The 26,278-nt window shown below is 18.2% G+C and overlaps 6 protein-coding genes across 6 annotated transcripts; 4 read left to right on the top strand and 2 right to left on the bottom strand.

The window, feature by feature from the left end:
• Positions 1 to 4,099: 4,099 nt before the first annotated feature.
• On the top strand, positions 4,100 to 6,127 carry PADL01_1456700 (conserved Plasmodium protein, unknown function; the record flags this gene model as incomplete). The annotated part of the gene is made up of 1 exon (XM_028684862.1): positions 4,100 to 6,127. The coding sequence occupies one exon, from the start codon at positions 4,100 to 4,102 to the stop codon at positions 6,125 to 6,127; it is 2,028 nt and encodes a 675-aa protein (XP_028540898.1).
• A 965-nt stretch (positions 6,128 to 7,092) lies between these two features.
• Positions 7,093 to 7,938, top strand: PADL01_1456600 (mitochondrial ribosomal protein L28 precursor, putative; the record flags this gene model as incomplete). Its single annotated transcript, XM_028684861.1, has 1 exon — positions 7,093 to 7,938. One exon carries the CDS (start codon positions 7,093 to 7,095, stop codon positions 7,936 to 7,938), a length of 846 nt encoding a protein of 281 aa, XP_028540897.1.
• Positions 7,939 to 8,299: 361 nt separating this feature from the next.
• On the bottom strand, positions 8,300 to 15,430 carry PADL01_1456500 (conserved Plasmodium protein, unknown function; the record flags this gene model as incomplete). Its single annotated transcript, XM_028684860.1, has 1 exon — positions 8,300 to 15,430. The coding sequence occupies one exon, from the start codon at positions 15,428 to 15,430 to the stop codon at positions 8,300 to 8,302; it is 7,131 nt and encodes a 2,376-aa protein (XP_028540896.1).
• Positions 15,431 to 17,518: 2,088 nt separating this feature from the next.
• On the top strand, positions 17,519 to 20,824 carry PADL01_1456400 (conserved Plasmodium protein, unknown function; the record flags this gene model as incomplete). Its single annotated transcript, XM_028684859.1, has 2 exons — positions 17,519 to 17,882; positions 18,150 to 20,824. The coding sequence occupies 2 exons, from the start codon at positions 17,519 to 17,521 to the stop codon at positions 20,822 to 20,824; spliced, it is 3,039 nt and encodes a 1,012-aa protein (XP_028540895.1).
• Positions 20,825 to 21,677: 853 nt separating this feature from the next.
• PADL01_1456300 (conserved Plasmodium protein, unknown function) lies at positions 21,678 to 22,919 on the top strand (the record flags this gene model as incomplete). The annotated part of the gene is made up of 1 exon (XM_028684857.1): positions 21,678 to 22,919. The coding sequence occupies one exon, from the start codon at positions 21,678 to 21,680 to the stop codon at positions 22,917 to 22,919; it is 1,242 nt and encodes a 413-aa protein (XP_028540894.1).
• Positions 22,920 to 23,389: 470 nt separating this feature from the next.
• Positions 23,390 to 26,143, bottom strand: PADL01_1456200 (conserved Plasmodium protein, unknown function; the record flags this gene model as incomplete). The annotated part of the gene is made up of 1 exon (XM_028684856.1): positions 23,390 to 26,143. One exon carries the CDS (start codon positions 26,141 to 26,143, stop codon positions 23,390 to 23,392), a length of 2,754 nt encoding a protein of 917 aa, XP_028540893.1.
• Between the last annotated feature and the right edge of the window lie 135 nt (positions 26,144 to 26,278).

Below are 26,278 nucleotides of genomic sequence, written 5' to 3'. Positions count from 1 at the left end.
ATTATTACATATACAACAACAAATTGAAAATATATATATATATATATATATATATATATATATATATAGAACAAATTGAATATTATGAAAAGAAAAACTTTGAATCACAAATATGTAACATACAGAAATGATTATAGGAATTATTATACAAAGTACTATTTAGTAGTAATAACATTTAATACATTTATATATGCATATTTGTATAATCTCATTGTCCTTAAGAGATTAATTATTTTCTTAATCAGATATTATCAATAATGTTATATATATATGGGCATACTGATTTGTATAATTTAATTGTTAATAATAATTGATAACATTTTTAAAGATATGGTGTTCATATCATACACATATTTATTTAAATGTGCTATAAAATATTTTATGTTAAAATTAAATGAAAATTGTATTATGATGATTTCTTACATACAAAAGTGTGTATAATTACAATTTTTTTTTTTCATTTTACATTATTTTTATTAAGTACATTTATATAAATACATATTATACGAAGTAAGTACACATACTTATATGTTACCAAAAGAGAAAAAAAAGAAAAACAAAAATACATGGAAATGAAAGAATTAATCCGTCTATTTTATTATTCCCAAATATATATATATATACATATATACATATACTTTTAATATTATATACATATAATGTGCATATTATGAATTTTTAATGTTTTTTTTTTTTTTTTTTTTTTTTATTATTATTATTATCCTTTTTTTTAAACTTTAATTTTTAAATTTTTCTTTTATTCATTTAACTTTTATTGGCAAAAATTAATACTGTTCTTTAATTTTAAAATTTTATTTATCTTACTATTTAAACCGTCATACGAAATAGAATTTGCAGGAACGTAAATTATATATATATTATATATATTTATAATATATATGTGTTATATAATTTAATTTTCTCCTTTTCAATATTGTAATGCAAATCATAATAATTACATAACATTACAAACGTTGTGGAATATAAATTAGTACTTTATGATCATATAAATATTATTTAAAAGAAATGTTTTAAGAATAAGATGAGAAAATAATATCTACTTATATTTTGTATCTATATTAATATATCTCTACACAACTATATATATATATATATATCATATAAATTATATAAATATTAATTATTCTATTTATACCTATTAATAAGAAATATATTCTCTATTGTCGTAGGACAAAATAAATAAGTATTTTTATTTTTATTTTTATAAGATTTATTAGAATGTCTTAAATATATAAAATTGATATATAGAAGTTAATATATCCTTCTAAAAACACATTAATATATTGGAACAAGTTCATTAATAAAAAGAAATAAAAAAGAAATAAAAAAAATTTGATAATTTCTTTTTCCTTTTAAAAAAATGTTTTGCACATATATATATATATATATATATATATATATAGTTCATATTTTTATATTTATAAAATTGTATATTACATTTCAACAATGAATAGACATATAAATTATATTCAGAAAAAAATAAAAAATTTCATAATAGCATTAAATAATTTTATAATATATAAAATTAAAAAATTATCAGAAATATAGAAAAGCCCTCATTTTTTAAAATATTAAATACACATAAAAAATAATAATAACATAAATATATAATTATATATTTAATGAAACATATAGGTGAAATATTTATATTTACACATTGTACTTATAAGCTCAAAAAAAAAAAATTGTTGCGTATATATGTTTATTTTAATATAATGCCTTTTTATATAGCCTTATTATATATATAACAATTATTTTTTTATTTTTATTTTAAGTATATTGTAATTTATTATAATTCTTATATATTTGTGAACTTAAATTTTACAAAAACATATTTATTTATATATATAAAATATTGTACGTAAAATATCAAAGAATACACACACATACATATATATGTAATTGTATTATTTATTCTTATTTTTTTTTTTTTTTATTTTATGCATTTATAAAAAGTAGCAATTTATTTTATTTATTTTTTTTTTTTTTCAATACAGAAATAAGAAAAAATAATAAATACATATGAATAATAAAATAGTATAAATATATATTTATAATATAATAATTTACAGTAAAACATATATAAATAAACTAATACAATTAAAACGTCTAAAATAGTATTATATATTATATATAGATATTTATGTTGTCTTTATATAAGATATATATCAAATAATAAACATATAAATGAAAATAAAAAAACAAATAAGATATATATATATATATATATATATATATGAAAAATCAAAAAACACATAAATAAAATTGAAAAAAAAAAAAAAAAAATGAGTTTCTTTTTTTTTTCTTTTTTTATATGTATCCCTTATTTCGCAAAAGCATAATATGATAATTATAATTTAAAAACGCTATTTATATTTTATATTAATTTTGAGTTATATAATTTATTTTATTATTTTTTTTTTTTTCAAAATATATAAATATATATATATATATATATATATATATATATATGTACATTAAGTAAAATATTTTATTACATAATATTATATGTATAATTTTTTTTTTTTTATATATATAATTTTAAACGTAACAAGAAATTATTATAATAAATATAATATATATATATAATTTATATAATATATATTAAATATATATTTAGGAATATACAACTATTAATTATAAATATATATATATTATATATAATATATATTTATTTGATTACATATATTTCATATTTAAACTCATATATATATTACATATCTATTTTTTCATTATTCCAGTAAAAAGTAATATTATATATATATATATTATGTATAAATGTTATCCTTAATTTAATTTATTTTATTATTATTATTATTATTATTATTATTTTTTCTTAAAGTATTATTTCTTTTATATTATTTAATTATATAATATATATTGTTTTTTTATTGTTTATGTATTTTTCTTATATTATGTAAAAAATTTAGTAGTTCCTTTTTTCTTTTTTTTTCATTTTCATAAATATTATTTTATTATATATATATATATAATATATATTTACATATATGTTTTATAATTTTATCTTTTAGTTTATTTTTGTTTTGTTTATATTTTGAGTGTAAATAAATGTGATACAATCGATTTTTTCTTTAATATTTTATTATGTTTTTAAAAAAATATTCTGTTAAATATTTAAACGTATATAAATATATTTATTATCTTATATATTTTATATAATGATATGTGAAAATATGATGTATTTTTATAATATATAAATATGAAAGAGAATAAATCAAAGTTGAATTAATATAAGAGAATGTGACCTTCTTATTACATACCCATTTACGTTTTTCCATATATTCTTTTCATATTATATTATATATACATATATATATATATCAATGTAAAACATATAGTATTATATCGTAATGTTTTAATATATTGTGTATATAAAAAATGTATTAAAAATATATATATATATAAATGAGAAATAAATATATTATAAAAGGAAACAAATATTTTCATTAACGATAATGAGGTGAAACACCTTTAAAAGTTCAGTGATCATATATATATAATATATATATATTTATATTTATTTTTTTATTTGTGAATACCTTAGTATTATAATAACTCGGTAATATATAAACCTTATGTATAATATGTAAATAGTATAACACTTAAAGACCCATATACATTAATCAAATGTATGTAAAGTGTATATGTATGTATATATTTATTTATTTTAATATATAAGCATTTTTTTTTTTTTTTTTTTTTTTTAAATTGTTAGAAAGATATAATTGAAACTGATTTTGATATATATTATTATTATTATGTTTATGTAATTTTTTCATTTTTTTCTTTCCTTTATTTTGCCTTATTGTTTTTATATGCCTTTTAATTTTTTTTTTTATCATAATCTTAATATATTATTTATTTATTTATTTATTTATTTATTTATTTTTATTTAATTATTTTTATTTAATTATTTTTATTTAATTATTTTTATTTTTATTTTATTTTATATTTTATTTTATTTAATTTCTTTTTTTTTTTTTTTTTTTGGTGGGTACAACATTAATATTACGTAGAAGCATTTGCATAACTATGTAATACATAATATGTTTAAAAAATGGATAATCCAAACTTCAATAATTCATCATCTATAAATATGTCTTATTTTTTAAATAATAATAACAATAATATGAACATAAATAATAATCTGAACAGTGTAAATTGTACGTCATTTTTAAATAATGGAGAAGGACAGAATAACCAAGGTTTTAATAGTATGAATAAAAATGAAGCATCTATAGATATCTTAGTTAATCAGATGGAAAATTCATTTTCTATAAGTACCAATATTATAAAGAATGTAAGTAATTTATTAGAAAGTACAAAAATTGATGAGAAAATAAAAGGACTTCGATTAGTATATGCATCCTTGCATTATAAATATAAAAATAATAATGATTATAAAAAGAATTTATTAAATAGAGGTTGTGTTATGTTAAATACCCAAGATAAAAATGAAAATGATATATATAATACAGATGGTAATAATAATATGATTAATAATAATAATAATGATCCTAATAATCTTATGAATAATAATAATAATAATTTTAACACTTTTTTCTCAAATACATATAATAATAATAATAATAATATGAATAATAGTAGTATATTAAATAATTATTCAACAAATGATCAAATTAATTTAAAGATGCTAAATTCTATGATTTTTACGAATTATAAAAGTATATCAAATGTAGATGAATATTTTGAATTATTAGATAAATGCTTAACAAGAGAAAGTGTAATAGATATAAATTTGAGTGATATTTTCGAAATGAATATAATTAATATAATTAAAGCTTTATTATATAATTATATTTTTCATAATGATGAAATTATTGTAGAAGCCTTAACTTTATTAATAATTATTTTTGGATGTTGTAGTGGTTCTACCGAAAAAATAAAACAAGATGTAGTTGATGAATTATATACATGTTCTGTATATATGTTAAAAAATATATGTCAAAAATCATGTGAAAAGGTATATACCCCATTAATAGTACAGCTTATAATATCTTTATTAAGAACTATAATGATATATGATATTTCTAAATTAAAAAATGATTTGATAGATAATAAAGGAATAGTAGATATATTATTAAAAGCTATAGAAAATGTACCTAATTTAAATGGTGTACGTGTTTGTTATACTTTAGTAGTATATGGTTTAAAAATGTTTTATGTATCAACATGTCAAATATATGAAAAATCTTTCTTAAGAGAATTAGAAGTTATTACAAATTATTTATCTACATGTATCAAAATGAATGACGAAAAGGTTTTATTCTTAACAAGTTCAACTTGTATAACTATTTGTGAAAATCAAATTGGTATTGACGTTTTATTAAAAACAGATATATTGCACAATGCTGTTATATTATGTGAATCATCAAATCCAGATCTAGCCTTTGAAGCATTGTCTATCATATCAAAAATTGCTTATGCAGCTAATCACCAGCAAATATGTATCCTTATATCGTGTAATGTAATAAAAGCATTGAAAAAAATTCTTAATAATACAAAAATCAAACCAGGTGCAAGAGCTAGAGCTTGTAATGCATTAGGAAATATAGGTTGTGAAACTGCATCAGAAGTAGAACTATTAATAAAAAATGATGTTTTCCCACTATTAGTTGATATCTTTCAAACAGATAATGATTTCAACACTAAAATTGAAGCTGCATATGCTGTCTGTGCTTGTTTATCCAAAGCTAACCAAAAACAAGTAGGTTATATTATATCCTGCACAGCAACTACTAATAGGTTAGGACAAAATATATGCATGCAACTTATAGCTGATATGTTAGAATTGGTTAGCGAATCAGATCCAATGAATAATGGAAGTGTCAAATTATGTAAAAGTATTCTTAGAGGTTTAGAAAATATATTAGATAAAGGAGATGATGAAACAAGAGATTTATCCTTATGGGAAAATCCATATGTATTCATGTTTAAAGAGGTACAAGGAGATATCAAACTCTTACAAATGCAATTTTTTCCAGAATATTATGTAGTTAATAAGACATATGATATATTAGCCAAATATTTTTCCTTAACATCTACATGGAATAATAGAAAGTAAACCCTGAAGCCCATCCCAAAAAAAAAAAAAAAAAAAAAAAAAAAAAATATATATATATAATTCATATAAAAAAATAGTGAAATAAATAAATAGAAGAAATAATACAAAAACAAAATCAATCTTTACCAAAATATTATTATTATTATTATTATTATTATGATGTTTATTTTTCTTTTTTATATAATTATCATATTTATTTATTTTTTTTTTTTTTTATAATTATTAGATTTTTCCATTTTTTTTTTTTTTTTTTTTTCATAATTATTATATTTTTCCATTTTTTTTTTTTTTTTTTTTTTCTCATAATTATTATATTTTCCCATTTTTTTTTTTTTTTTTTTCCTTTCTTTTTATTCTTTTTTTCCAAAAAATCCATTTACTATTGTTTTATATATGTTCAACATTTTATACAAGAACGATTATAATAATAGTATACTTTTTCATATAAATATTACATAAGTTCTAATATGTACGAATTATTATATATGCAAAAATAAGTAATAAAAAATATATATATAAATATATGTATATATATATATTTTTTTTTTTTTTAACATTTAAAAAAACATTATTTGAAAATAAATAAAAAAAATAATAAGTTTATAAAAAGAAGAGGGTTTGTGTGGACACTTAAAATATATATATATATATATATATATTTTATATGAATACTATTTTTGACGCCTTACACATCTCCATTCTTGCATACATTCTTATCATCACTAAAAAAAAAAAAAAATAATCAAATAACAATTTATTAAATGACTAAAAAATTTATACAATAATGGAATATAAAAAATAAAGGAATTTTCAATTTGTTCGGCGTTATTATTCCTTTTTTTTTCTTTTTTTTATAAAATATTATATAATATATATATATATATATATATATATATTTGAAGGTTTGATTTATTTATTTGTTTATTTATTTTTTATTATATTACAAAAAAAAAAACGAAATAAAGATGCCGAAGAACTTGAATTTGTTTGGTAAATATTTAAGAAGACTAGGTAAAACTCATAAAAAAGGTTTTAAAAAAAAACAAATAATTCATCCAATACCTGTAAATGCATACGGTAGAGTACCATCTGCTGCTTCACAAACTGGATTATATCACGATGAAGATTATAATTATTATACTAAAGTATCTTATTCATTAAAAAAAACAAGAATTAAATTAAAACCTAATGTTTTTAAAAAACATATTGTAAGTAATGAATTAAATACAATAATACCAAATGTTAGATTAACAACTAGTGCATTACATGCAATGGATGATGCTGGTGGATTTGATAATTATATTTTAAGAACTCCTCCAGAAGAACTTCGATCAAATTTAGGAGAAAAATTAAGAAATGTAATGTATTTTTATATGTCACATCCAAATATTAGATCTTTTTCATTACCTTGGAAAATATTTATGAATCAATTTCAACAAAATGACTATTTTTATGCTATTTATCAACATTTAAGAAAAAAACGATTATCTGAATTATATCAAAAAAAGGAATCAGCCAAATATTCTCCATATTATTTACCTAATGAAAAAAACTTACATCCACAAAGACAACCATATGCTTTAAACACAGAAATTAATGCTTTAAATTTGTGGTTTAATAAAAATAATATTCTTAAAAAAGCATTCATTGATAAATTAAAAGAAGCAAAGCCATTTGATAGGGCTTATACTGATCATCACTTTTTGGATAGTTACAGAAAAGGTAGGGGAAGAGGAGGAGGAGGAAAACATGGACGAACACCCAGAAGAAGATCAAAGACTTATAAATATCACGAAATTAGACCATACTAAATTATACTTATAAGTCAATCATATTTTTTTTCTTAATTATAAATAAATAAATATATATATATATATATGTATATATTTATCAATTTTTTATTTTATTTTATTTTTTTTGTTCTTTAATGCAATATGTGCATTATTTCATTTGTTTATCAATTATTTAACTAATTCAATATTTTAAATATAATTTTTTTTTGTTATAATGAAATAATAAAACAGTTCGAAAAAAATTACTAGGAAATATAATACCAAGTTGTAAAAAAAAAAAAAAAAAATAATAATAAGTGTATATATAATATGAAACATTTAATAATAAAAGGTATTTATTATACATACATGTACAATTTTTTTTTTTTTTTTTTTTTTTTTAAAAGTTCATTAAATCATCGGCGTATGATATAGGTGTTGATAGTTCACTTCTCTTTCCATCATTTTTTTTAATAGGTGACATTCCAGGTACTATATCAGAATTTGAATCATCTTCATTTTGTGTGAAATATTTATTCTTTGTTTTTAAATCTGATATAAGAGATATATTATCATCATCATCATCTTTATAACTGATATTACCTAATGAACTGTTTAAAGATATATCCACCGAACGCTTAGAATTTATACCTTCTGATTTATTATCAGTATCATTCATATTTAGTTGTGAATTATATTTTGGAATAACATGTCTATTAGTATATTTTTGGGATCTTACAGGTTTAGGGCTAGAATTTATATCATAATGAGATTTTCCTTTGTCCTTATTTTTATTATCTTCATCATTTAAACTAACAAAATCACTCAATGTAGAGTTTGAATGTGATTTTTCATCCAACTCAGAATATAAGTCATTATTATTACTATGATTGTTTTCATTTGCATAATTTTTCTTATTCATTTTTTTATGCTTATCTTTAGATTTATGAGCATTGTTCCTTTCTTCTCTTTCTCCATTGTCATTTTCATGATGTATTAATTCTTTCTTAATTTTATAATGATTCACATTATTATTTATATAATTATTTTCATTGACATCACTTTCGGTATTAATATTATCTTCAGCATTGGATAATTTGTTCTTGTCTATATTATTATCTTCATCTGATAAATCATCACGTCGTATATCATTATTATCATTATCATTATTATCATTATCATTATTATTATCATTATTATTATTATTATTATTATTATGATTAATTTTGTTTGTTTGGTCATTCTCCTTATTCCTATTCTCATGTAATACACTTTTTCTTGTTTTAATAATAGTGGATGCCTCAGATTGCCTATTTCGATTAATAATATTTTTGCTAATGTTCATATGTATACTTTCATTCAAATTCATATAACTATTTTCATAATTGATGTCTTTAAATTCATCATTCAATTTTCTTTTTTTACATATAATAAGGACCATATGTTCAAATATACTATTTTCATATTTTATGTTAGATTGGTTAGCTACGTTATAAGATTCAATTAAGTTTAAAATTTGCTTTTTTAAATAATTTAGCTGATATTCAGAAAGACTCAATTTTTGTGCATATGGCAATATATATTTTAAGAAGGAATTTTGATTTTTTAAATTTAAGGCACAATTTACACATGAATGTATAAATTTACATAAAGGCAATTTTTGTTTTTCTACAATTTTTACTCCTAAACGGTTAGCTATGGATGTACTAAACAATAGAAGATCTTTCTCTTCTAGAGCATTATTAATATAAGCAGTATATAATCCAATTAATGCACATAATAAAACTTCATAAAACACATCAATATTATATTTTTTTAATTTATTATGAAAATTCAGAGCTATAGAAGATAACCCTTTATTCTTTACATTTAAATGAATTAATAATAATACACCTAAACAACTATTAAATATATTGATATTGTTACAATTCAAAATAAATTGAGCTATAATTAATGTCATATGCATATATTGCATTTCTAAAATCTTTTCATTCTTACTTAATACATCTTTATTATATATTTTACACATATCTGCAATATATGTATATGTATTAATAGGAAAAAATACACTAATATCTATAGACAAAAATGAATTAACAAAATTATAATTATTATTATTCATATTTTCAACATATTTAAATAATTCTGTAACAAAATTAAAAAGAATATTATCATCTTTATATATATATCTACACACATTTTTGTATTTATTAATTTCTTCATCCTTATCTAAATAATGTTCCATGTCCTCTTTTATATGTATATCCATATGTGATGTTATTTCATCATTGTTATTAATTTTATTTAAAAATAATTCTAACGTCTTATATTTATTTAAATCTTCAATAGAATATAAAAGTATATTTTCTAATTGAGCTATATTCATTAAATTTAAAAATGTACCATATCTTAAAATAGTGTTATTACAAGATCTAATTAAAAAGATAAGTACATGATTTATATCATTTCTAAGTATTGAAATATTTTCATATATATAATTTAATTCTATAAAGATATTTTTTAGTGCATCAATTTTCTTATTATTTAAATTATGTAATTTTTTTAAATCATCTAAATTTATATTATTATTACTATCATTTTCTTTATTGTTCTTATTTTTATTATTATCAATAAAATCATTTTTCTCTGACTTATCATTTTCGTTTATTTCTATTTTTATATTATTATTTGGAATACTATTTTCTAAATTAGATCCGTCATCATTTATATTGTGTTCATTATTTTTATTCTTTTTGCCATCTATCTTATCATTTTTATATTTATGTAAGAATATGTTATATAGAAAATTAAAGAAATATCTTTTTTTACATAGATGATATATATAATTTTCATATATTATATAAATTTGATCAATACATAATAATAACAATCTTGAAGAAGGTGTATGAAGAACCACATCTTCATCATAATAATAAATAGAGTTGACCTTAGCTTTTATAATATGTAAACATAAGTGTATAATAACATTTGCATGTATAGAAGCATCAGATGAATAATATAAATTATGTAAATTTTGTTCATATTGAAAATTTTCTTCTTCACTGTGAAAATTATTAGAATTAAAATTTTTGTTATTTTTTGTCATATTATCATTTGAATGTAATATATTTTGAATATTTGTGCTTTTTCTTTTATACATATTATTATTATTATTGTTATGTTTATTTTGTTTGTTATTTTTATTTTTATTTTTTTTTCCCATATAATTTATATATTCATCATTATCATCATAAGACATATCCATATCATCACTATATTGATCATTATCTATATTATTTTCATCATTATAACTTTCGACATCATTTTGATCATAATAAGTTGTTAATATATTTTCTTCTAATAATTCATTCAAATTTATAATATTATCTTTGAAAAAAAAAGATTGACATTTTTCTTTCACCTTAGTACTAAAATAATCTTGTTCACATAACATTTTAATACTTTTGTCTATAGATTTTTTTTTTTTTAATATATCATTTTTTATATCTTTATAATTAGATAAATCATTGTTTATAAAATTAAAACCTAATGTATATATATGAATTAAATTAGTTAGATTTAATATTATTTCTTCTTCGATTGCTTCAATAATATTTTTATCTTTATTTACTAAATTTTCAGTAATAAGTATTATTTTCCTTTTCTTATTCAAAAGATATATACTATCTTCAGCATGTTCATTATGTGTATCACTTTCATATTCTGCTTTATTATCTTCTTCATTTCTATCAACTTCCATATTATAATTCTTTTGATAATATAAGAAACTCTCTAGAAAATTATTAAAATATGTATAATACAAATCAAAAAATAGATCACTTGACAATTTGTTTGAACCTTTTAGTGAATCATTTAATGATAAAAAGATTGATATAATATTCATAGTATATTTGGATGAATAATATGGTAATTTAAAATTTTTTAATAAATAAAATAAATATTCATATGTTTCATTTAAATATATAAAGATATTATTAAAGAAATAATTCATATTACTTTCAATATCATTTTTAAAATATTCCATAATGGTGCTTGAAAAATTATAGATATTATTTTTTTCTTCATGCTTATAAATATGTTTACATTCATATAAAGCTATTTTTAAAATTTTAAAAACTAATAGTAAGTGTTCTTGATTTGTTTGATGTAATTTTATTAATTGTTTACTATTTTTAATAATATAAAATGTATATATAATCATTTTTTTTATTTTATTTGTATCATTATTCAGTTTTGAATGATGTGTATTTTTATCTGTTATCAAACCACCATTAATATTAATATTATTCATATTGTTATTAGTTGTTGAAAGACTAGTACCTTTTCTATTTTTATTCTTTTCCATTTCATTAATATCATTTTGTAAATTTCGATAAGACGATTCACATATATAAAGTAAGCACTTTCTTAAATCACGACCTTTATCAGAATTATTTTTATGACAGTCGTGTGATATATATGTGGATTGTTCTCTGTTTTGTGTATTATTTTGTGTTATATGTTCCTCATCTATTATATTATTATTATCATCATCATCATTATTATTATTATGATTAAATTTTTTTGATAATTCTACGTCATTTTTATCCTTTTGCATTTCCTTTTCCTTATCATTTGTTTTATTATTTTCTTTTTTTTTTCCTATATATGATAAAGAAATATCATCCTCACATAACAACTCGATTATAATGTCAATACTATTTATACAATCTAGCTTTTCTCTTATACCTGTTATAAATTTATCAATAACTGTATACAACTTTAGATTTTCATTATAATTTTTCATATAATCAAAATAATGGACAAAATTTTTAACAGTAGGTATATTTTTATTTAAATATTTTGTCAGATAAATTATATTATATTTAACTATTTCACTATTAGTATCATTATGTTCAACATCAAAATAAGTATGTTTTCTTTTTTCATAATTTTTTATTTTGTTCTTAATTTGAGACTCGTATATTAAAGATGTAATCATCTGTGATATTTTATTATTATTATTGAACCATATCAAATTACTAACAATTTTTTTTTCTTTTGTTGAAAGTATACACATGTTATCAGATACGACGTAAATATCATCCTCTTTATCATTATCATTATTATTTTTCTTTCCTGCATTTTTTTTATTTCTTTTATTCTTTTTATTATCATTATATAATACTACAGATTTTTTATTTTGAATATTTTCTGATTCTGTGCTATTCAGATCACTGTCTTCTTCATACTCTGAAGAAGAAGAAGTATTATCATTTATATGTGGATCATCCTTCTTATTATAAGTTCCATTTTTTTTTCTATCTTTTAATGTTTTTTTAAAATGTAAAAATTCTGTTCTATTTATTTTCATTTTATTCATTTGTAATATTAATTCGAATGTTTTTATTCTTACATTATAATCACTATCAAATATTAAATTTAATAATTTCTTTTTCGACATATATAATAATTCTACAATTTTGAAATTTTTCTTATTACTATTATTATAATAATTACATAAATATATTAAAATCTTCAAACATAGTATTTTTATTTTATTATCCTTATCATATAAAATCCATATTAATAACTTGGTAAATTTTCTATTAGTAAAATATAAAGTTAATACATCTAAATACAGATAAAAATATTCTAATGTTATTATTCTAATATCTATAAAGATATCTTTAATTTTATTTTTATATAATATATTGTATGTACATAAAAGAAAATTATTTAATATGGTTAAATTTTTCCTATCTTCATTAATATTATCAATTAATTGACTAATAATTAAATTCCTTTCAACAATATTGTGTAATTCGTTATCGTTTTTACTTTTATAATTAATAAGATCTTCAATATTTAAAGAGCGATCATCACTCATAATTTCTACAGTACTATTATTATTATTACTATTATTATGAGTAGTATTATTTATCCTTGTTATTGTTGTGGTGGTGGTAGTACTATTCCTTTTTCTTGCTGCAACTGTTGTTAAATTGTTGGTATTTTTTCTTTCTCTTGTATATTCTGCCATTAGTTGCTTTCTTGATTGTCTTTCATGATTATTTATATAATGTATTTTTTTACATAATCCTAAAAGTATAGATAAACTAGCCAAAGAGGAGGTGAAACGTATTTTTCTATATTTACTTACACTTAATGAAAATATCCATATACATATATATAAAATATCATATATATAATTTTCATCAAAATGGAATGAAAAATCAGTAAAAAAGTTAGAAAATGTTTTATATGACTTATTATTTTCATTTTTAATTTTTATTAAAACATCTGTATTTAAATCGGCACTTAAATATTGTTCTAACTTCTCACATTTAAAAGTACATACTTTTTCAAAATTATTTTCATCTCTTATAATTTCATCCATGTTTGTTATTTTATTACTAGATCTAACTGTAGATGGTGTCATTATATCACTAAGAGTAGTATTATTTATTGTATTACCTATTATAACATTTTGTAATTGATTATTATTTGGTATATCTTCATATAAATATATTTGTTTATCTATATAATCTATAATATCAACAGTCCATGTTAAAGTTTCATTACCTGAACATTCAGCTAAAAAATTAAGAAAAAATGTAGATATTTTAACTTTTTCATTTGTATCTTTATTAAATAAACTATAATATATTTCTTCAATTATATCATGTAAATTTTTTGGATTCTTTTTTATATTTTCATATAAATTAAAATCTTCAAAATTTTTAAAAACTTTCTTATTAACAAAATTCTTTTTATTTTTAAATGTACTACTATATGTTTGTTTTAACTTTTTCTTTTTATTATTTCGTGACCTTTCTTCATTAATATATTCTTCATCATCGTCATCACTTTTATTTGAATCTTCACTATTGCTAGATTCTACATAAACACTTTTCCTTTTTTTTAAATTTATATCATTATATTGACTATTTCTATAAGTGGTTGATATCCTTTTACTTCTATCCATTTTACTTTTTTTAAAAATATCAAAATCTTCATCGTCTATATCTTCATTAAGAATATCAATATAACTATTATTTTTTAAATTATTCTTTTCATAGTTGTTATTTTTAGTAGTTCTCCCATTTTCGATACCTTCACGATCTTTATTTTTATTTCCCTCACATAAAGGAACAATAGCATTAGAATTATCACCACTATTATTATTACTATTGATGTGTTTATTTTTATTTTTATTTCTACGATCATTTCTGTTATTATTATTATTATTATTATCATTTTCTTTATTATATTTTCTTCTGTTACCTACAGATGAATCATCATCATTAACGCTTAATGTATAATCACTATCATTTGTTGAACTATTTTCATCAGTACTTAATAAACTTTCATCTTTATCCTTATAAATACTTTTTCTCCTCTCACGTGTCATCTGTTTTTTTACCATATTACTACCATCCCCTTTTTCTATCAAATCACGGTTCCTACTATTATCATCAAAATTCTGGCTCAAACGTGATGATCTTCTTAAAAACATTTTATTATCCATGGTGTAAAATATTTTTCAATATAAAAAAGAAAATATATATATATAAGTAAAGAAGAAAATACACACCCATACAGGAAATAATCAACACATATATATTATATATATATATATATATATATATATATATATATATATATGTAATAGATTAAATAAAAAAAATCATCAAAAAGAAAAAATTTGCATACACATCTAAATATATAAATTCTTTATATATTATACTAAGAAAATGTTTTATTTTTAAAGTAAAACCCTTTAATATTTTTTAAAGATAAAATAAAATTTATATGTATATTTAATATATATATATATATATAATATATATAGTTATATTTATATAAAAAAATTATTTCTCTATTTTTATTTTATATTGAATACAGAAAGAATCAATCTCTAATCATCACAATATATATATATATATATATATATAATAATAAAAATAAATAAATATAAGCATAATGAGAAAAAATGAATATATATACATTTATTTATTCACAAAACGTATGGAACCATTCATGAATAACATAAAAAAAAAAAAGAGAAAAAAATTTATTTTTTTATTTTTTCATATTTATTTAATTAAACTTATGCATATATAACAGAAGAAAATATATATTTACACCTAAAGGAATATTTAGTACATAATCATATAAAAATATATTTAATAATTATATATATATATATATAATATATTATCAATTATAAATTACATATACACAAAAGAGCACATTTATAGTTAAAATATATATGAAAGGCTTTGAAAAAAAAAAAAAAAAAAAAAAAGGGTACATATATTATTTTTTTACTAAATCCTTTTAAAAAAAAAATAATGAGAAATAATATATATCATAAATAGTATTTTATTTTTTTTTTTTTATTCTTTATTAATTATAACAAAGAATAAGCTTACACATTTTTTCTTATACTTCTTTTCTTTTTTTCTTTTTTCTTTTTTCATTACAATGTTTTGGATGCGAAAATATAATGATTTAAATATATATCTTTTAATATTTTAAGGTGGTGTTTAATACATATGAATATTTTATTCGATTTATTGAATATATTATTATTTTGATTTTACCACATATAAATAAATATATATATTTATTTTTATATATATATATTTCTTAGTATGTATTCTTCTATTTACAAAATTAAAGTATTTATATGTTGCATATATTTATTGTCTGTACGTAAGCCTCTTGATTTTTTTTTTTTTTTTTTTTTTTTTTTAAAAGGTTATACTATCAAATGGAATATATAATTTTACTCTGTATTTACATTTATTTATATTTTTAAAAAATATGTAAATAAAATAATATATATATATATATGATGACTACCCAAAGTGTACCATATTTAAAGATTATTAATTTTTTTTTTTTTTTTTCTATTTTTTCTCCTTGCATATTTAAAGAGAGAAGAGAATAATTTACCATTTTCTTTTCTACTTTTTAAGAACAACATTGTAAAAAATTATGCAAACTTTTTTATTATATAAATATAATATATATATATGTATATATATATGTGTAAGACAGTATATAGGGAAAAAGAAAATTAAAATTAATACATATATATATATATATATATATATAATATTCTCCGCGTCTACCACAATATATATAATATTTTATTTTCCTATGTAATAAATTACATATATAATATATATGTTATCTCCTTTTTTTTTCCGTTCTTTTTTTTTTTTTCTTTTCTTTTTTTGGTATTGGAAATATATAAAAATCACTTAAAAAATTTTAAAATTGTCAAGGGAAGTTTATTATTAATATATATATGTATATTAAGTTATTAGAAATTTAATATAAATATATATATATATATAGGTACATGTATTTTTATTCTATTCTTCTAATGTCATTTATTATAATCATTGATATAACAAAGAAGAATTAACACTAACATATACATATTGTAAAATTATTAACATATAATATATTGTCTTTGTTTTGGTCTCTCCTTTTTTCCTAAATAATATATATATATATATATATATATATATATATTTATTTATTTATTTATATTTATATATTTTGTTTTTAAAAGGATATAAATTATTTTATTTTTTTGAGGATGGAAAAAAAGAAATATAGTGGATTTTCTTCATCTTCTTCCTCTTCCATAAAAGAGAATTTAAATTTTAATAAATCATACTTAGACATAAGTAGCTATAATAAATCTCCTTATACTAAACAGAATTCAATTAATAACACGAATGAAGTATTTGAATTCTTTACTAGTATAACAAATAATCAAAAAGATTTAAACAAAAAATATGAACAATTATTTTCATTAATCAAAAAATTCGGTAAGGAAATTAAATATTTACTAAGCAAAAATGAGGAACATAATAAAATATTAGTTGATACAAATGAACATATAAAAAAGGTCAAGACAAAATTAGGTGATTCTTCCTATAAACAATATGAAAATAATGGTAATACAAATAATGTTATAATATAATACTTGTATAAATATATGTATATATATATATATATATATATATATATATATATATATTTATTTATTTATTTATTTATTTTACTTGTAATCTTAAAAACCGAATAACCATAATAGAAGTATAAATATAACCTTTTAGTTGTAAAAAAATATTGATTAAATATGTAAACATAAAATAAAAAAGAAAAAATTATAAAGGACTAAAAAATATATTAACATATATATTTATATATTCCACTTGCAGAAATAGACACTTTAGAAGACAAACATAATATTGATCTTATAGCAAAAATAATATTCCACCTATTTGAACAACTCACATATTATAATAAAAATACTAACGAATGCAATAAAAAAATTGATGAATTGAGAAAAAATTTAGGAAATAAAGATGATTATAACAAACTTGAAAGAAAGTTAACAATTAAAAGTGATGAACTCAAAAAAGAAATGATAAGCAATATGAGTTCAATAAAAGAAAATGAGGATTTAAAAATGAAAATTAAAGAAGATAGAAATATGTTTAGAAAAGATATAAATATGATGCATCATGAATTTCTTTATTTTATTTCAAAATTTTTATTAAAAAATAAAAAGAAAAAAATACAAAAGGATTGTTTTCTCTTTTGGCTAATTAGGATAAAAAATAAAAAAGAAGCAAGAAATAAAATTATTAATTCTCTTTGTAAAAAGCAAGAAGAATTATTAATCTTTTCTATTAAAAAATTAAAAAGTAATTCTTATGAAAAAGATGTAATATCTAAAGTTTTGTCCTTAATAAATAAATCTATATATGATCCAAACAAATTTAATAATAATAGTTTTCATCAAAATAGTGTCAATATAAGAAATGATAAAAATTTCGGTCTCCCTTCAGAATATGTTAGTGGTAACATTAATAATAATAATAATAATAATAATAATATGGAAAAGAAAAAATTGTCTCACTTAAATTACAATTATCCTCTAGATAATGATTATAATTACAATATGAGCAAAGACAAAAATGAAAATATAAATGAAAATATAAATGAAAATGTAAATGTAAATAACTATGTGAATAATGATAATAATATATACAATGATAATAGCCTAAGTAATTATAATGACATTAGTACTAATCATATTCTAAATAATAAAAATGATATTAATAATGATAATAGTATAAATAAAAATAATTATTATATGAGCAATAATAATTATACAGACTATAATAACAACATTAGTAATAATATTAAAAGTGGGAATCATAAAAATAGTCATATTAATGATAGTAATATTAGTAATTATGATAGGTTAAATTATCCTAGTAATGAATATAGCCATTATTCAAGGTCCAAGAGAAGTGAATCACACCAAAATTATGAAAATATGGGTAGCAAAAAAAATAGTAATATTAATAGTAATAATAATAATAATACATATAATAGTAATAGTAATAATTTCAATGAACCCATGACAAAAAATAACCTACTTAATATTTTCGACTCCTCAATAGATAACCTATCCAAAAAAAGAGACACCAGAAAATTTTCTGATGATACAAACATTGACAATAAATATAATACGCAACATTCTACTTATATTCCTGATCAGGTTGAAAGAAATTTAGATATTGAAAATATGTATAATAAATTTCTAGAAGAAATAAAAGAAAAAGCAGATAAAAAAAATGTTGATTTATTACATCAAACAATAAAAAAATTAAATAATAAAATTAATGATATTAGAAATACACTAGAAATGCAAAAGAAATTAAATAAAGAATTAGGAAAACGAATTCCATCTGAAAAGCCATCAATAAATTATAATAAAAACTACACACCTAATAAACAAGCTGAAACAGAATATATCAATTCGATTGAAGAAAATAATGAATCTATTAATGTTTTATCAGAAAGAACATTAAGCGAATATCTATTAAATAAAAACACCTCACAAAAAACAAGTTCAAATAATTATTATTCTAATAAAAAACAAAATGATAGAAAAAAACAAGAAGATTCAAATAAAAATAATGAATATTATAATAAGAAGAAAAAATCAGATATAGTGCTACAACCAAAAAAAACATACGATTATGTAGATAATAAGTGGGATACAAATAATAATAAATATTATAGAAATAATTCAATGGATACTTATCATACAGATAATAGTACTCTCTACAACAAAAGAGATTATAAAAAATATGATGAAAGGAAAAATGAACAAGACAACAAGAAATATAGTAACAATGATAAAAAAATTAATAATGTAAATGATTATAATCAAAAATATGAAAAAAAAAAATATGACAATGCTTATGAAAAAAAATATGACAGTGCATATGAAAAAAAATATGACAGTGCATATGAAAAAAAATATGATGGCCCATATGAAAAAAAATATGATGGCCCATATGAAAAAAAATATGACAGTTCATATGAAAAAAAATATGATAGTGCATATGAAAAAAAATATGATAGTGCATATGAAAAAAAATATGATAGTTTATATGAAAAAAAATACGATAGCACATACGAAAAGAAGAATGATCATAGATATGTCAAAAAATATGAAAATAATAATATGAATACCTATGATAGTAATAAAAATTATGAGAAAAACTATAATAATTGTAATAATAAAAAATATAGAAAACAATTCAACGATAGCAATCTTGATGACTCTCCATCTGATATTAAACTTATATTAAGAACAGGAGGAGGATTCCGGAAATTAAGTGAACATGATCAAAAGCATTATTTACAAAAATTAAATTATTTAAATGATAATAATTTATTAGGTTATGAAACAAATTTAAATATTAAAATTAAAGGACATCCATTCATACAAAATATCCCTAATAATAATCAACAAGCATCCAAAAAGGAGAAAAGACACAGATCACTTTCGAAATTTTACAATATGCATTAAAAAAGGAGCAAATAATAATACATACATATATATATATATATACAAAGATAATATTTAATTTTTTTTTTTTTTTTTTTTTTTTGAAATCACATAAAATTATAATAATAATACTTTCTAAACCCATAAATAATAATAATAATAATATGTTTTTATCCTATAATTATTAATATATAAGAATGCATCTATTATATAGTTTTTCTTTTGAAAAATCTTAAATAATAATTATAAATTTCCATTTTAATATAAAAAAAAAAAAAAAATAATAAAATTAAATAAAAAAAAAAATTATAATAATTTAAGGTTATTTTTACATATACACTTTTTTTTATTTTTTTATTTTTTTTTTTTTTTTTTTAATCCACATTCATATTATATATATTAACATCTTATCATAACGTTACAGAATACCTTACTTATTCCTTTTAAAAATATCTATATTATTATAATATAGGAAATTAATACGTTTGTTATTTATAATATATATATATTTTACATTTATTTCATATTTTATATTAAAAATGAAATATATTTTAATATGAAGAAATAACAATTACTATATTATATATATATATATATATATTTGTTTTATTAAGTTTGTTTTTCCTTTTTTTTTGGAAAGATATAGATTATATATTCATGTGTATCTATCCATTTTTAAATTATTTTTGTTTAAGTTCTGATTTAAAAAAAAAAAAAAAAAAAATGAAAGAATGAAAATATAACAACAATCTATATAAATAAAGTATTGTTCCAAATGTTACAGTTATATATTATATTATATATATATATATATATTTTTAATTTTTATTTTAATTTTTTCAGTTTAAGCTTAGAAGTTTATATATAATATAAAATGGATGATGTAATAAAAAATAAGTTAAAAAAGAATGATAAAAAAATTGTTGTGATTTATGATGAAATATATGATACTTATAGAAAAGAACAGAAAGGGAAAAATGACTATGAGAAAATTTTGAGATTTTTTAATCCACCTGTTTTAATAATAAAAGTATTGAGTGAAATATATAATATAAAAGATGAAATAGAATATATTTCATATTCATCATATGAATTGATAACTACACAAATATATATAAATAAGGAAAAGAAAAGTTTATATGAAACTTTATATATATTATATTCTATAAATAAATGTGAATTACCAAATAATGATAAGGGAAATATAAAAAATATTTTATCAAAAAATAGCCAAATATTAATAAACCAGCTAAATAATAATGATATGGTACATATTCATTTATATAATATATTAAATGAATTTCAAGAAGTATATGAATATATATTATTTTGTTATAATAAATGCTATGAAAATTATACTAGTACCTTTTTCTATACAAATCATATATATAATAATAATATAATAAAGAACATTATAAAATTAAAGAGATATAAATATGATATATGTAGGAAATATAAAAATATTTCTTTTCAAAACATTTTAAATAAATTTATTAATGTCTTAAATTTATGTACAAAATTTACTAATAATTATCAAAATGTTGAATGTATAATTTTTTATGTATACTTATATATATTTTTAAGTATACCTATATTTATATTCCCATGGTATAATATTGATAACAAATTAAATAACAAAATATTGAATGATGGAAATATTAATATTATACCAAATATAATCGAGAAATATAGAAAAAACTTTTTCTCTTATATATTAAATAATATAATAGATAAAATAGGTTGTTATGAAACTTATGATTTTAATATAGCGTTACTTTTATATTATGCAAATAAAAGACAGACGAATATATCTATTTCTTTAAGTCAAGAAAATGATAAAAAAAAAAAAGATGATGATCGCAATATATTATCAGAAGGGGAAACAAATAAATTATATATTAATAAAATAAATGAATATTATGTATTTAAGCATATAGGTTATAATACCTTATCTCAATTTTACAAACCGCATTTTTATTATATGACAGTTTTAAAAAAGACTTTTATATATAATAAAAAAATGAAAAGCATAGAAAATCTTTTCTACACCTTGACAAATCAGCTACTTCAAATGGATGAGAGTTATATGAATGACATAAAAAAAAAAAAATTGTAAAAAAGGAAAGAACACTATTAAATATATATATATATATATATATATATATATATATATATATATATATATATATATATATGTGTAATTATATATCATATATAGTACATATATTATTCATATATGTTTAATAATGTTTTTTCCTTTCTTTTTTTTAATATATATATATATATATATATGTACATACACATATCATTTTTTTAACATTTTTTATGTTCTATTATTTTTTTAGCTTCTTTTTAAACATACAACTATTTGATCAACAATACATTAATAAAAATATGAATTATATATATATATTTATTTATTTTTATATCAAAGTGGAATGAATAAATATTCGAATAAATAGCAATTTCCTTTTTTTTTTTTTTTTTTTTATAATACAATATATATTAAAGTCCTCCTATTATTATATCTTTTTCAATTATATATTATTATAATATTTATGGTTATATACTTATAAAAGGATAATACTAAAAATTCATTAAGATATCCTTAATATAATTTTCTTTCATTTCATCAGAGAGAGAATCAAAATATTTGGTATTAATAGGTTTTGCTTTATATCCAAATAATTTTAAATGATTTAAAATAATTTTGATGTCACCTAAATCTTTATTTATTTCATTTCTTGTGGTATCTTGTGTAAGCATTAAGACATTTCTTGTATTTTTTATTAAAATATCTAATATATATGGACCATATATATCTACATATATATCATGTTCAATATTCATATTGTTTAATATTTTAGATATGTTTTGAATAATTTTTGAATTGGAAAATTTCTTTTCTTTTCTTTTTAAATAAAAAACTTTTAAACATTCTAAAACACAAAATTTTGGTAAATCATATTCTAACCATTTAAATTGTATCATATGTGATAACCATAATAAACAAATTTGAGCTTTTCGTTTTTCCCAGTAAGGTGTTTTTCCTATTTTTCTCCATATAAATGAAAAGAAGTATGGATTAATATCTACCATATTAGATAATATTAATGCGTACGAAATATTTATAGAGGTTTCTTCTTCAATGTCATCTATATAATCTTCTAAATAATTTACACATGAAACAATAAACTCATCAATATATTTATTTTGAAAATTAAAAAAGGTTATACTCTCCATTAAAATTGATATTTCATTTAATGATAATATAGATTCTTGTCTTCTTATATAACATGAGGAAAAATGTTTCTTAAACTTTTTACATACTAAAATAATACATTTTTCGAAAAAGAGGTTCATTTTTTTAAATGAAGATAAAATGATATATAAGTGTTCTAAAGAAAACTTTTCAAAATTATTTTCAACTAATTTTGATATATGACAAAAAAGTCTATCATGTTCTATGCTGAAAATCCGATGTCTAGAAAATGCTTCACATATCATACTTATGCATGATGGACTTAAATATTGAGTGTAATAATAAACCATCTTTTCAGCAATCATAAAAAATAAAGAATTATATACATAAATGCTTTTGTATATTTCTATACTTTTCAAAAATAATTCAAGACTTAAAAATATAGGGCACAAGCTGTAAAATATTGATTTCGATCCTTTTATATAATCCATATTTAAAGCATTCTCTTTTTTATTTATTATATCACCATTATTTATATCATTATTTATATCATTATCAATATTATATTTATTCAAACCTATTGCTTTCTCATAATTATTCTGATATATTATATTATTCATATTATTTTTATTTTCTTCACTTTGATTTTTATCACAGGTATATAATTCATTTATAGAATCATATTCATTATCATTATTTTTTTTTACATGTCCAATATAATAAAAGTCTTCATTTATATCAAAAAAATGTAACACGTCTTTTATTGCCATTGGATAATTTATATTATATTCATAGTTCATATATGTGTAATTTTTTAGCTGGTCATAATGTTGTGTATATATTGTATTTTTATTTATATATATAAATTTATTTAACAAAATTGAGTTCATTAATTTGTTATATATATTTAAATTATAATACCCTGCCCATATATATGTATTAAAACATTCAAGCAATAATTGTATGGTTGAACAGATAAAAGAAAAATTTTGATTATTTGAAAATTGTTCTTTAATATATATATCAAAATTTTTTAAGGGGTTAACAAAAGAATTAAATAAAAGGAAATGTTTATAATTTAACTCTTTTAAAGATATCAAAATATGACAAATAGATAAAACATCAAAATGTTTCCGATTTTTATAAATATCATCAATGAGAAGATGAAATCGTTCATCTAGTACAATAATATCTTCAAGTTTCCTTTTCTTTCCTTGTGTATCCATTTCACTTTCTACTAAAACTTTATTATTTAATATATCAAATATGTTTTTATATCTTTCAATTAGATTATTTTCTATCTTTTCAATACCTGTGTAGTTGTAAGGTATATCATGATAATTATTTAATGATATATCATGATTATTATTTAATGATGTATCATGATTATTATTTAATGATGTATCATTATTATTATTTAATGACATATCATGATTATTATTATATGATATATCTTTATTATTATTATATGATATATCTTCATTATTATTATTGTCAACCATATGGTTATCCTTATAATCAGAAATGTCATATGTTATATTTTTTTCTATCTCATTCTCTTCCTTAGTATATTTTTTACTATAATCAATTACGATATTCAATTTATCCTTTTCTAAATTCTCCTTCTTTTGTTCAATTACAAATCCACTCAACATACGAATTGCAGTAATCAAATTTTGTAAAAATAAGGCACCTCTATGTGTAATAAGAATAGAAAGGACATCCTCATAATTTTGACACTTCAATAAATTTTGATCCATTTTTAAACAAATATCATTTATATATATCATAGAATTTGTTTCATCTAATATTTTCTCTATAGAGTTCATATTATTCTTTATATTTATTTTTCCCTCCTTACAATCTTTTTCTTCTTCAGAAGGTGACTCTTTTTTATAATCCACATATTTATCTACAACACTTATAAATCCTTTATAATTCATCAAATATATATTCGTTCTTTTGTATTTTCCATATTTACTATTTATACATAAATTATACTTATTATTATGTACTAATATATTTTCATTATTGTAAATTCTACTTTTAAAAAATGGAAACTTTTCTTTTTTTGCGCATGATGCTAAATAATTTTTCTCTCTACATTCTATTGATTGAATTAACAAATTCTTGAACATTTAAAAAAAAAAAATAAATAAAGGAAAGGCACAGTTGAAAAGTTTTTACAAATAAATATAAATAAATAAATAAATATATATATTTATGTATATTTTTTCAAATATATATATAATACATAAATATTTAACGAATAA

The sequence above is a fragment of the Plasmodium sp. gorilla clade G2 genome (genome assembly GCF_900097015.1).
Source record: "Plasmodium sp. gorilla clade G2 genome assembly, chromosome: 14".
Lineage (NCBI taxonomy): Eukaryota > Apicomplexa > Aconoidasida > Haemosporida > Plasmodiidae > Plasmodium > Plasmodium adleri (nom. inval.).
This window is presented reverse-complemented; position numbering and strand designations above follow the sequence as displayed.